General features: G+C 40.7%; 2 protein-coding genes and 1 long non-coding RNA gene across 3 annotated transcripts in view; 1 reads left to right on the plus strand and 2 right to left on the minus strand.

Annotated features, from left to right (window-relative positions):
• Window positions 1-42: 42 nt before the first annotated feature.
• ddx17 (DEAD-box helicase 17) lies at window positions 43-8,816 on the plus strand. Its single transcript, XM_015026504.1, has 13 exons — window positions 43-381; window positions 1,363-1,525; window positions 1,674-1,770; window positions 2,045-2,178; window positions 2,481-2,546; window positions 2,633-2,774; window positions 2,851-3,011; window positions 3,146-3,318; window positions 3,417-3,527; window positions 3,613-3,674; window positions 4,275-4,334; window positions 6,407-6,640; window positions 7,704-8,816. Exons 1-13 carry the CDS (start codon window positions 323-325, stop codon window positions 8,201-8,203), a joined length of 1,962 nt encoding a protein of 653 aa, XP_014881990.1. The 5' UTR covers window positions 43-322; the 3' UTR covers window positions 8,204-8,816.
• Window positions 6,884-7,697, minus strand: LOC106943184 (uncharacterized). The gene is made up of 2 exons (XR_001423843.1): window positions 7,394-7,697; window positions 6,884-7,334 (listed from the first exon to the last, which is right to left on the minus strand). It is a non-coding gene; the product is annotated as an uncharacterized LOC106943184 (long non-coding RNA).
• A 2,613-nt stretch (window positions 8,817-11,429) lies between the features above and the next one.
• Window positions 11,430-13,192, minus strand: part of LOC106943164 (ADP-ribosylation factor-binding protein GGA1-like) — a 12,535-nt gene continuing 10,772 nt past the window's right edge. The window contains exons 15-17 of the mRNA XM_015026514.1: window positions 12,622-12,791; window positions 11,800-11,910; window positions 11,430-11,683 (exon numbers count right to left, since the gene is read on the minus strand). Of these exons, the coding sequence (XP_014882000.1) occupies window positions 11,573-11,683; window positions 11,800-11,910; window positions 12,622-12,791 (392 nt within the window). The 3' untranslated portion in view covers window positions 11,430-11,572. The remainder of the gene's footprint in view (window positions 11,684-11,799; window positions 11,911-12,621; window positions 12,792-13,192) is intronic.

A 13,192-nucleotide genomic window follows, 5' to 3' on the forward strand; every position in this document is an offset into this window, starting at 1 on the left:
CACGGAGTGAGATTCTCCATTATTACTTAGGCAAATTGCGTACGTCCTGATGTTTGTTTTGAAAAAGCGCTACGTAGTTTTACTAGCCGTTAGGCCGAAGTCGATGTCTTTCGCTGGTAGGAAACAAACAAGGCGATTGGCGACGTGTTTAGAGTTGCTCAATAATTCCCGTTTTATCTTCTTATTTCAGCTGTTTCAAATAAAGTAATTTTTTTCTGTTGTGAGCTCGCTCATTTTTACGCTTCTGTCGTCGAGCTTATTGCGGCTGACCATCGTTCTAGCTAGCGACAAATCTACCGAAGGGGCTAACAGTTTTATCAAAATGAGAGGAGGCTCCTCGTACGGAGACAGGGACAGAGACAGAGATCGTGGACGAGACAGGTACGTGTTTTAGATTTAGCAACAACAACAAAAACAACCTTAGTGTTAATTAATGTTTGAGCTTCAATTATAGTTTGGCTTTGCATGGATGAAAGGAACATACAAACAAAAGCTAAGCTAACGCTTAAAGATCCATTCCAGTTAATATTTACATCGTCAAAAAAGCATCCGATCAGTAGACGAATGAAGTTAGGTAAAGTGTAAATTGAAAATAATATTACCACAAAGGACTGAAAAAGCTAGCAGTGTGTTTGTGGAACCCTATACAATTGCTTCAAAGTTGGCCCAACTGTGGTGTGGGTGGTGTTTTCCTTCTCACTCAAAAAAGTCTTCCAGCTATTGTAAAAGTTTTTATTGGACGATTGATCTTGTGCAAATAACTACCCTAGATTTTGGGCTGCAGTCAAATAATGGTATTTAATTTAGGTAATTAACATTTTTGAAGGAGTTCTATTTAGATACTGCAGTGTGGAACTGACATTAATAACTCAGCTGACTTGCTACTTTGTCTAACTAAAAATAGTTTTATTTTAAAAGGTATATCAATAACAGATATAATAAGAGATAACTATTGCCTGTTTTTTACTAGGGAGGCACCATTCCACTTTTTTCACTTCCAGATTCAGATATTTGAGGTTTAGCATCGGCTGACACCGATCCCATACAGTAAAGCAGCTGAAGTGACTTAAAACATTTTTCTTTTTTTAAAACATAGACATAAATGTACTGAATTACAAATTTATTTGATAACTCCACACCACTACAGCACATGTAAATATACCAATAACTTCACAAGCTTCACAAACAAGATTCTTGGATGTTGAGTAAAAAAAAAAAAAAAAAAAGCCTCACTGTTGAGTTACTGATTAACGGCAGTATTTACTCTAACGCAGAAATGTTCAGTAATGGGTATGGTTAGATAGACTTAATTTGTGTAATAAGTGGTTTGCATCCTAATTTCTTTTGCTTCACATCTCTCAGACCACGGTTCGGAGGGGGCATGGGCGGCCGCAGCGGACCCCCACCCATGAAGTTTGGAAACCCTGGTGAGCGTCTCCGCAAAAAGAGGTGGAACTTAGATGAGTTGCCAAAATTTGAAAAGAACTTCTACACTGAACACGTTGAAGTCCAACGCATTGGTCAGGTAGGTTTTTTTTTCTTTCTTCTTCTTTTCTTTGTACTTGCTCACGCCATCATTAAAAATGATAATAAATAATAAGCTGTTTGGCTATGTGTAATTTTATTTTATTTTTTTTGGAATGCTTATTTTTCTCTTTTGCTTTCATATCTAGTATGATGTGGAGGAGTTTCGCAGAAAGAAGGAGATCACCATCAGAGGCTCTGGCTGTCCAAAACCCGTAACTGCTTTTCACCATGCTCAGTTTCCTCGTGAGTTAGCTCCTTTTTATCCCATCTTTCATAAAGTTTTTTGCTGTAAAAAAATAAATAAATAAATAAATAAAATTTTCTAATTCCATAAAATCTTATTTGCCTCAGTTCAGCACATTTACTCATTCTTTCACATTCGTAAATATCTTCTTTTATTTAAATATCACGTACAAATTAGCAAAAACATTTTTTTTTTTAAATAAAAACCCAGACAGATCGCTTTCAGTAACATTTAAATGGCTGAGTTAAACTGTCTCCCGCCTTTGCCTCGCAGAGTATGTGATGGACGTCCTGGTGCAGCAGAACTTCAAGGAGCCCACAGCCATCCAAGCCCAGGGTTTCCCTGTGGCCTTGAGCGGCAAGGACATGGTGGGAATAGCGCAGACTGGCTCTGGGAAGACGCTGGCTGTAAGGCTTTCTCTCCATGATCTTGTCAATAATGTATTCAAATCATTTTTAATATTTAATTTGATCTCTAATAGGTGGAAATATGTGAGGGATTCTGAAATATGAACAAAAGAGACAGATTGAAGTAAAAAAAAAAAAAAAAACGTAATTCATGGTGTATAATAAGTATCATAAGTAATCTAGAGTTTATAAGCAAAATTCAAGTAATTTAAGTTAATATTTAATGTTTTGAATCTAAATTTTTGGCAAAAATTGTGAAAGCAAGTTCTAACAGTTTATTGCCTCTTCCCCCCCCCTTGCAGTACCTCCTTCCTGCTATCGTACATATCAACCACCAGCCCTACCTGGAGAGAGGGGATGGCCCCATAGTGAGTGCAAGAAAGACATTTAAACAGTTCGGTGCACAGAATCCTTGTCATTTATCCCTTCCTCCTTTGTCTTCCTCTGTTCTCAGTGTCTGGTCCTTGCACCCACCAGAGAGCTGGCTCAGCAGGTCCAGCAGGTTGCCTACGACTACGGCAAGTCCTCCCGCATCAAGAGCACCTGCGTGTACGGTGGCGCACCCAAAGGCCCACAGATTCGAGACCTTGAGAGAGGTGGGTGTGCGGTGGGCTGATGTCGACTGTTTTGGATTTCGATTGTTTCTGACCTTCTGTTCGTATCTGACCGCAGGCGTTGAGATCTGCATCGCCACGCCAGGCCGCCTCATCGACTTCCTGGAGGCGGGGAAGACCAACCTGCGCCGCTGCACTTATTTAGTGCTGGACGAGGCCGACCGCATGTTGGACATGGGCTTCGAGCCGCAGATTCGCAAGATTGTTGAACAAATCAGAGTAAGGCGGTTCTGTAATTTTGCTGTTTTCAAAATGACCATTGATAAGTGAGGGTGTTTTGTTTGGTGCTTCTTTTTTTTTTTTTTTTTTTTCCCCCAATTCGTGTAAACCCGTCGCTCTCTCGTCTCTTTCAGCCTGACAGACAGACCCTGATGTGGAGTGCAACGTGGCCAAAGGAGGTTCGGCAGCTTGCAGAGGACTTCTTAAGGGAATACATCCAGATTAACATCGGCGCTCTGGAGCTCAGTGCCAACCATAACATTCTGCAGATCGTCGACGTCTGCATGGAGACCGAAAAGGACAACAAGTAAGACTTAAGCGTGCAATTTACGTCATTTGCTTTCGTATGGTCTGATCTTCTCTGAGATCTGAGTTGATTTGCTAATATTGTCTCTCTGCGTGCAGGCTTATCCAGCTGATGGAGGAGATAATGGCCGAGAAGGAGAACAAAACCATCATCTTTGTGGAGACCAAAAAGCGATGCGACGACCTCACCCGGAGGATGAGGCGCGACGGGTGAGGAGTGACTCTTTAAAAACGTGGCGGGCAGCTTTCAGCGTGTGAGTTCGACTTGCTGAATCGATGTGGTCTTGTTACCTAGATGGCCAGCCATGTGTATCCATGGAGACAAGAGCCAGCCAGAAAGAGACTGGGTTCTCACTGGTAAGAATACATCACAAACAGTGGAGGTCAGGGTGTCGGCACTGTCATATCATGCATACCTTAGGACTATGGAGAAAAATGATCTCTTGTGCCAACGCCGACAGATTTACAATGATGCCTACTGCTGACGTTGATTAATCTGCATTGTTTAAATAAATAAATGAAATGACAGTCTACATATAAAAACATTCTCTGAGGTTGAAGTCATTAAAAGTGTAGAATGTGAATTATTTTTGTTAGCATAGATTAAATGTGAAAATAGAATATGGACAAATATGTGTGGCATTTTTTTCTTTATCCCGTTCCCTAGAAGTGTTCTCCGTCAGTCCATCTGTCTCCGTGTTATCAATCAATCCCTCCACAATCCATTTTCCATTATTCATCAATTCACATAATGCACCTGTTTTACACTACTAATTAATGTCTTACCTAAAGAAAAAACGCCACATTCCCTCACACCTAGCATAATCAAACTTTCCTTCCTTTAAGATGTTTCCTCTCCTCCCTTTAATTGAATCTTCTCCTGCGTTTATTTATCAACTATTTGGCAACGTCTTTTTTTTTTTCCCCAGCTTACATGTTTTCCTTTCGACTCCACAGAATTCAGGAGCGGCAAGGCCCCCATCCTGATCGCGACAGACGTCGCCTCTCGGGGTCTGGGTATGTCTGGGATCACATTGTTTACCTCCTGTGATTTCTGTTCTCAGCATCATTTGTCTCGTTTAATTTGTTCTTCAGCTAATAATGAATGTACATGTGTTCAAGTCAACCTTAATCAACCAGTTAATGCTCTGAATTAAATTAAGCAGGTGGTAAGTATAACAAGTTAGTAAAAAAAAAAAAAGACTGTTGTACAGCAAGCAGGTTTGAGAATTATTATTTATATCCCACAAGCTTATTTACAGGTATTGTTTTCACAAAGTAAGCAGAAATCATGTATACTTCTTCAAATTAATTTGTTAGGTATAATGTCAGTAAATTGAGTTGTTTCTTTGTTTTTTGTTTTTTCCAAAAATTGTACAAGTGAAAGTCCAGCTGTTAGCCAGATATGTGAAAACCACAGAAGAAAAAACCCCAGAATGAGTCTAAAAAAAAAAAAAAAAAAAGACGTTACGACCTGGTGAAATGTCGGCCGAAGCTTGCAGAGCTGCAGGCTTCGAGCCTCTCAGCTCCAGCAGGTTCATAGTCTGTTTCTTGTTACCGCAGTTTAAAAGCTTCCTTCATGCGGGGCTCTTTGGCACGCTGCCTGAAAGGAGGGGTGTGTGGGCCCACAACGTCCTGCGCACCTTTTCTTATGTCTCCTAGTGTGGTGTCAGTATGAACTCCTTGGATTGCTGCTCATGTTTCACATTTTTCTGCTCAAAATCTTTCACTTCAGGAGAGAGCCGTATGTTTAGGAGGTAGCTTTGAAAAAAGAAAATGGAGGGGAAACAAAAAAAAAAAGGAACAGTTTAATGTCTGACATTTCTGTAGAATATTCTGAGAAGGGGGGATAAGTAAAGTTTTGTAAACTTTTACCAAATTCCGATGACTTTATCCTTGTTTTCTTCTCCCCTCTTCTCCTCTCAGGGTTTGGCAGCACACGGCAGCTGTAACAGTCTGTGCTGCTGTCTCTGTCCCCTCTCAGTCACATTATAAAAGGCAAGCTTTGTGAGCTTTAGTGGGATTAACGCCCCTATTACTCTCCTGAACTATAAAAAAAAAAAAAAAGAAAAAAGAGGGAGACCCCAACACCCCCCCCCCCTCCCCCCTTAATTTCAGTTTGCAAATCCAGCGAGCCTTCCTTGGGAGCATCCTGAGGGTCCTGTATGTCTGCCCGTCGGTCCAAAAAGCAGACAGACAGGCGAGAGAGAATTAGACGGGCTCGTCTGGATCCAGTCCTGGCCAGGGTGTGAGGAGGGTCCCGCAATGCGACGAGAGAGCAACAGAACCAGCCATTGGGTGTGCGTGGGTGTGTCCTTTGGGGTTTAACGGTTCTGCTCCCGTCTGACGTTGCTGGAGTGAGCAGAAGGTGAGGGAGGAATCCAGTCTCCCTCTCCCTCAGCCCTTCCCTTTGAACCAGGACTGATCAGGGGGAACCTTTGTAAAAACAACTTGCAGGGGGTAAGTACCGCAACACCCCTTTGTCTTAACTCCTTCACGAGCTCACCCTACAGCCAGGTTCTGCCTTTGTGCTTATATTACAAAAGAAAAGAGTTCATGGTTCAATAATCACAGCACACTATTGTTACTGTGTAATAACTGATTACATGGCTTCCCTCTCGTGACGGAGGGGGAGATGGGAGACTTATTGATCAGCAGTGCTGTCAGAGCCCCACGTCTTCTGTAATGAGAAACAGACTTCCTTACCTTCCACGTTCAGGCCGGTAATCACGAGTCCTCTGAAAAGCACAGAGGCCTAAAATGGTTTCCTTTACATGCCGGTTCTCACTTTAAATCAAGTGAGCGTGCAACATTGAAGGCATGTTGAATAGTAAAGCTGTGTCTCTGAAATTAATCTTTGGATGTGTGGATTGTTGCACGGTAAGTGAACTCCCAATTTGTTTCAATCTTTCTGCTTCACACCAAGACACGTTGTTGCATTCATAGATGACTTCAGTTGTTCATAGGCATAAAGCTCCCAGCTTTTTTATTTTTTATTTTTATTTTTTAGAATTTCATTAAATACATCACTTCCTGTTCTCTAAAAGCCCTTTACCCTTCTTGAATTTCCTTTGCTGTCTATCCCAAAGATGTGGAAGACGTAAAGTTCGTCATCAACTATGACTATCCCAGCTCCTCTGAGGATTATGTCCATCGTATTGGGCGCACGGCCCGCAGTACCAATAAAGGCACCGCCTACACCTTCTTCACCCCGGGAAACCTGCGACAGGCCAGAGACCTGGTCCGGGTCCTGGAGGAAGCCCGGCAGGCTATAAACCCAAAACTGCTCCAGCTCGTGGACTCCAGCCGCGGAGGTGGAGGCGGTAGGAGGAGCTATATTTTTATTTGCAGTGCCAACCAATGGTGTGCATATACATCAGTCTTTTTAATTGATTTGATTTCTCTTTAAATTATTTAGGAAAAATGCAGTAACAACTTTGTACTTCTGTTATGCATCTCACTGCACAATCTATTCCAGAAGCACGATCCGTACTGTTAACTTGTTTACGCAAGTGCTAAAAGAAATACTTCCAGGAGGATGTCGGGTTTTTTTTTTTTTAAACTTCTTTTTGCATCTAACTGTAATCGTAAAACGAGTAATATTTTAAAGACAATAATAAAACACAGACAAAAAGGGTTTAATTGTATTTTGTTGGACTGCTCTGCTATTTGATGTGAAAAACAAAATCAAGCATATGTACCTGCATACAACAATCAAACATGAGGAAAGATGGAGTAATACTTTTGGATTTTACATAAAACTATGGGATATAGTCTTTTACAGTCGAATCGAATAAACAATTACAAAAATAATGGTCTTCTACCAGAAGACATTGACAAATACGTTGCAGTCCAGTGAGTCCAATACACAAATTTCTACTGCATTATAACTTAATAATTATGACAATTATTTGTTAATGGGAAAATAACATTGTCTAGGGAAATAGATCCTTTCAGAAAGTTTTACTGTGAAAGTAGTAGTTTTAGCGCATGCGCAAATGAGCGAGCGCCGCGGTGCTGCTCACCGCTGTACATGGGTACCTACATGGGTACCATGTAGGTACCCATGTAGATACCTACATGGGTACCTACATGCGACCCATGTAGGTACTACGGGGACCACAGGTTCAAGTTGTGGCCCATTGACCTTTGCCGCATGTCTTCCTCTCACTCATATTCCATTTTCCTGTCAACACAAGGCCACTAGAGCCTAAATACATAAAATGCGCAAAAGAGCTGACGGTCCGAATAGTGCTTCCGGTGCAGATGATGGAGTGACGATGCTCTATGCTTTGAATAGCTATGTTTTCGGGCTAATAATCAGGAAAGCAAGAGCCCATTTTAAATGTTACTTTTCATTGTTTTTGGGTCGGGTTTTACATGCAGGTGGCAGGATGCGTTACCGTGGCGGCAACTCCAACAACCCTAATCTAATGTATCAAGACGAGTGTGATCGGCGCATGCGCTCCGGCGGAGGCGGCAAAGACAGCCGCGGGGGCTTCAACCGCGACAGTCGCAACAGCCGCGACGACGATCGCTCTTCGTCGTCCTCCTACAGAGACAGAAACCGAGATCACAGGAACAACTACAACGCCGGTTCGGATCAGTACCAGAGCTACAACAACAACAACGGCGGAGGCTACAACACCCGCGGCGGAGGCCCGACCGGCGGCGGTCAGGAGCAACCCAACCAGCCGCAGCAGGGCCAGTTCGGCCAGGGCCCTCCTCCACCCCCTCCGCCGACAGGCGCCCCGCAGCCGTTGATGGCACAGCAGTTTCCCCCGCCGCCACAGCCCCCACTTATGGGCTTCATGGGGCAGCCACCTTTCCCTCCTTTCCCCGCTGCCCCCCCTCCACCGCCAGGCCCACAACCACCCCGTAAATAGTTATAATTAACATGTACTGGGTAAATTTGTTCAAACGTTTGTAGCTCAGTTTTACTGTTGTGGTCTCCCAAACAGTGTTGTATCCAAGGAGGTAAGGGCTTGTGCTTTCACACGAATTTTAAAGCAAATGTGTTTCAAGAACCCCAAATAATTTAATTTCCCCAACCGAGTATTGAGGAGAAATCGAGATTTCTTTCTCTTTTGTTTTTTTTTTTTAATATTTTTTCCTTCACCAGCCAAAACTTTAGGAGTTAGAGATGCAGTCACATTCCACACATGCCTCCTTGATCTTTGTACTTGTTCAACTTGACTTATTCAGTTTGAAATAGGTGGCTTTTGCTTATAACTTCAATTACAGCTTCACCGCACATGATTCTGATCTTCACTAGTTTCGGTAATGACCACTTTTAGGTAACTTTTATTTTGCCTTTTTATTATCTATTGTGTTAGATTTAGGCACATTTAATCATGCATGCCTCCACATGTTCCCTTTGTGTAGCAAGTTAGAAGTGAAGTAGTGTTTTGAGCTTTAACTAAAAACATATTGTTGCCTGTTTTCTGTCAACTATGCTCTTTTTACAGTGTTTTCCTAAATAAACAAATTAAATCAATGCATTTTTGTCTTAATTTGCAACTTATTCTGACATATCAGGTAAATTACTGGATCTGCTTCACACATAATAGTGGAATATTCTTGGAATTGATTGTATGTATATTAATATTTTGATTTCCAGAAGTAGGTGATTTGTCTTTAGAAAGTTAGTTGTTCTAGTTTTATTCTTAAAAACAGTCCTTTTTGGTAACCAAAACTCAATTTAAGCAGGGTTTCTGTTCTGAAAAGTCTAGAATTTATTTATTTTTTGTTGGCCCTCTTCCAAACCTAGAACTCTAAAGTTGCAATGGGATCACAAAATGTATAACATCCACTGTAAAAGTCTCAACAAGTAGAGCATATCTGTTTCCTCTCCTAACCCCATAGAGGCAATCAGACACCATAAACTCGCACAATACTGAAAAACATTCAACAGCAGTAACTGCACTGAAACGTTTTGGCTGATAACTGATAGAATAGATGTGATATTTGTTAAAGTCCATGTTTTATTCTATTTTCAGTTGTGATTTATTCTTAATTTATACTTGATAAAGTCAAACTGTCCCTTACATCTCATTGTATTCCACATGAGTTATAACCCTGATAAAGATGCCTTATTTTCTCTTGACAGCCTTGTGTTTTGGATCATTATAGTTGAAGAGTGAAATTAGTTTTTTACCAGCATCCCTGTGAAACTGATTGTCTCATGGTTGCTATGGTGACTCAGCAACTGCAAGATGGCAGTTGCAATTTGATAATTAGACATTTCTAGAAATCTTGATCAATTTGAAAAAGTACAGATTATAAATTGCTTTGATTGCAAAAATAAAAAAAAAGCTCCAATACCTGAACTGCGAGCCCAAATTCCAGGAGTTAAAAAATGAGGTTTCATGGGTGCAGAGCAGGACAATAGAACAAACAGTGGAGGGTAAAGTTCAAACCATCTTACCCACCAATCATAATGGGAAAGGATCATATCCCCTATTCAAATGTCTCTGAGCCCAAATTTCTGACCATGCACAGGAGTAGCAAAAGCAAATGAGGTGGATCAGCAGTGCTTGCCAACAACAGTGTCATCGATCCAGGACATGTTACTGTAGAATATTGACTTTGATACTTGGAATTTGAGCTGTTGACACGTCATGACAGTCATGAGACTGTCGTACAGAAACAGACTTCAGTCAGAGGCTTCTTCAGATTTGTTGCTAGATTGTCTGCTACAGGAGATTCTTCCTCACCATCCACAGCGCTTTGAAGATACTTGTATGACATTAGTTATATTTAATTTTCTTTTTGGATTAATTGTGTTTTTGATTTGATTACATTTATGCTGAAGGGTTTTTTTATAGGAACAATTGTGGGAAAGCTTAAATTAAAGTTTGCATTTCTTTTTTCTTTCCATACAAAATTTATTTGAAGGCTTTTCACACAACTTTACCAATGGTGCTAACAAATACTTCCACATTTTTATCCTTATAATTTTTCCCAAGAACAGCCACCTTTCTCCAATCTCATCACTCTATCCTTTCTGAATACTCCAGAAAAAATACAGATGAGTTTATATATTTCCTCTCTTGCTGCACACAACATCTAGAAAGATCATTTAACACATAATGCATCTTATGCTTTACAAAGTCATTTTGGGTAAAGACAAACATGACTAAAAAAAAAAACCCACTTAAGTTATATGTGTACAAAACAAAAAGAACAAAAACAACCAGACAACCCAATCTGAGGCACATGTGGCAGAATCAAAATCAGTATGACGTGAACAGAGTTGAGAGTCTTTGGGTTAATCAGTAGTAGAAAAGCAAAGTGACAAGAGATGAATAAACAAGAATGATTTCATGTGCAAAATATGAACAAAGTAAGTGCATACGAGTTTAAATAAGGAAAAGGGAAAATAATCCTGAGTTAAACTGTAAAAACAAAACTGAGTCCTAAGAACAGAAAAAGTGCAGAAATAAAGAAGTTTGTAAAGGAATGGAGACTATGTGCCTTTCAATTACAACAAGAAGAAAAAAGTGAGGCAAAATTAACACTAAAGGATTAATTTTGGCTGGATCAGGCTCAGTAACAATAGTTAGCCGCGGTGAAAACTCTTCGTTTCCTGCAGAAAGACATCATCGTCGTCGTGTTCACCCTGCACGCTTTGGTAACGCCGTTTTACATCGGTTCCTCCTGCTCTGAATAGAGTTTAAAGATTAGACTGAAAATTAAACCACTGCAGTGGGTTTTTAAAATGCGTTTAGTTTCATTTTGTCTACACAAATCACAGTTTTAATTTGATTGTGTCTGATTAGTTTGGAGGAAACCCATTCAGTGGTTTGACCTGCAAACTGTTTAATGAGCAACTGACTGCGCAGGATGTCGTACAGGAACGAATCACGCTAACTTGTGGGTATGTCTGAAACAACAGCATGATTCATATGATGCGGGATTTGCTTAACGGTTTGTAAGCTTAAACCAATTCACATTCAGAAATTCAGCAAATCAACACACTGGGCTAATTATCTGAGACGGAGGATGCAGCAACTCCATTTAGAAACACTGACGGGAACAAATAAGGATGAGAAGGCACAAGGTCAACTGGCTTCAGCAACTGCTCTCACAGTCCATCAGTTTTTTTTTTTGTTTTTTTTTTGTACAGCAGAGTCTGAAACCGCTTCATTGTAATCTGGTCTTTATTTCCCCCCTCCGAAAGGAAAACGTCGACCCAAATATAAAGGATGGTGCAGGTCCGACGACAGGAGGCCCGGTCCTCTCCCTTTCTCTCTCTAAAGGTTGCCCCAGGTGTCTGGAGGTGGGAACTCGTCCACGTCGCCGGACTCGTCGTGAGATTTGTCCCCCAGGTTGAAAGTTAGTTTGTAGCGCAGACGCACTTTTTCCTGAAAGAAGAGCCGCAAACGACAGGTCACGGTCCGTTTTCAGGGTGAATGCCACCCTGCTGGACACAGATAAACACACATCAGATGTTCTCGGTAGTGAAGTGTGGAGAAAGCACCTTGTGAGGGTTGGCCAACAGCAGGATCTGTGTGACAGCGGCTGGAGGGAGGATGGGGTTGAAGGCTGGCAGTTCGGTACAGGAGGGAGGCTGCAGCTTTACTTTCATTACCTGGGAAACAGAAACCCACTGATTAGTCAAAGCCCATAGGTTGGAATAAATTTCCAATGTTTATAAATACAAGAATTAAGATCAACTTTCATTTGTTTTTCAGAAGGTCTTAAACTGAGCAGGCAGAGATGAAAACGAAACATTTATGTGACACTATTAGCAAGAATGAACCGATCAAGATTTCCCAGGTCGATACCGATTTCCGGGGTTCTTTATGTTTTTGACAAATTCAGATTTTTTTTTTCCCGCTAAAGATCTTCTAAGTTATAAGTTCTTTGAATCCAACAGAAACTGAAGAATTACAATATTATGCCAGTTTCTGCACCTCTGACAGAAATTTAAATATCGTTTTATAGATTTATGTATTTTTTTTTTCACCTTTGTTTTTTCTGCACTGTGTGTATTTTTTTTTTACTTGTGTATGGAAAGGTTCAAATGTAATTGAAAAAAAAAAATTAATAAATAAAACTTAACTTTTATCTGGTTTTTACTAAACTCCAAAAAGTGCATGCAGCCGATTGCTGCAAATTTAAACTGAAAATGGTGGTACTGATTAGTTGTGGTGCATTTAATAAATTAGGAAACAATACTGTATAAATATGTACACTTTTTCAGTATTTGAGCCTCTGATTGGAGCAAAACTGTCCAATTTCAGGCTGATTAACTGATGCAAAAAAAAAAAATAAATAAAAATAAAAATCACGGACATACTCTGGGAACGGCTGCCTGGAAACGGATGTTGGTGACGGGAATGGGCGCCGAGGACAGCATGGAGATGATCACCACCAACACGTCGGGCCTCGACGGAGGACAGTCGCACGCAAACGTGAACAAAACCCTTAGGCTGTGTTTGTCGAATACAGTCACCGGTAACACGCTGCCTGCAGCAGAAAAACAAACTGTAAACGATGTGAAGGAAGTACAAAAGAGCGCAATAAATGGCTTTGACCTGATTACAAACATCAAAAGTGGTTACTGGACGAACATCTTATGAAACATTTTGACGGATTCGGAAGCATTTACGCTGCCACCTTGGATATTTGAGTTGGAAAGAAAACTTTACTGGTAAGAACCTGTTCATATTTGTATTTTTCTACCCGACTGGTCTCTGTGTCTACACTAGTACTCTTCACAAATGACTTCCATGTATTGGTCCTGAAATCTGTGCAGTGTTCTCACACAGAGCTTAAAATACTTTAGGAAGTTAAATAAAAACATGTCAGTAGAGAGGAAAATACAAGTCAAAGTATTTAAAAGAACTCTAATCTCTTGCTTTATGCCT

This window comes from Poecilia latipinna, unplaced genomic scaffold (assembly GCF_001443285.1).
Source record: "Poecilia latipinna isolate Pla-1442-1.1 unplaced genomic scaffold, P_latipinna-1.0 Scaffold98, whole genome shotgun sequence".
Taxonomy (NCBI): Eukaryota; Metazoa; Chordata; class Actinopteri; order Cyprinodontiformes; family Poeciliidae; genus Poecilia; species Poecilia latipinna.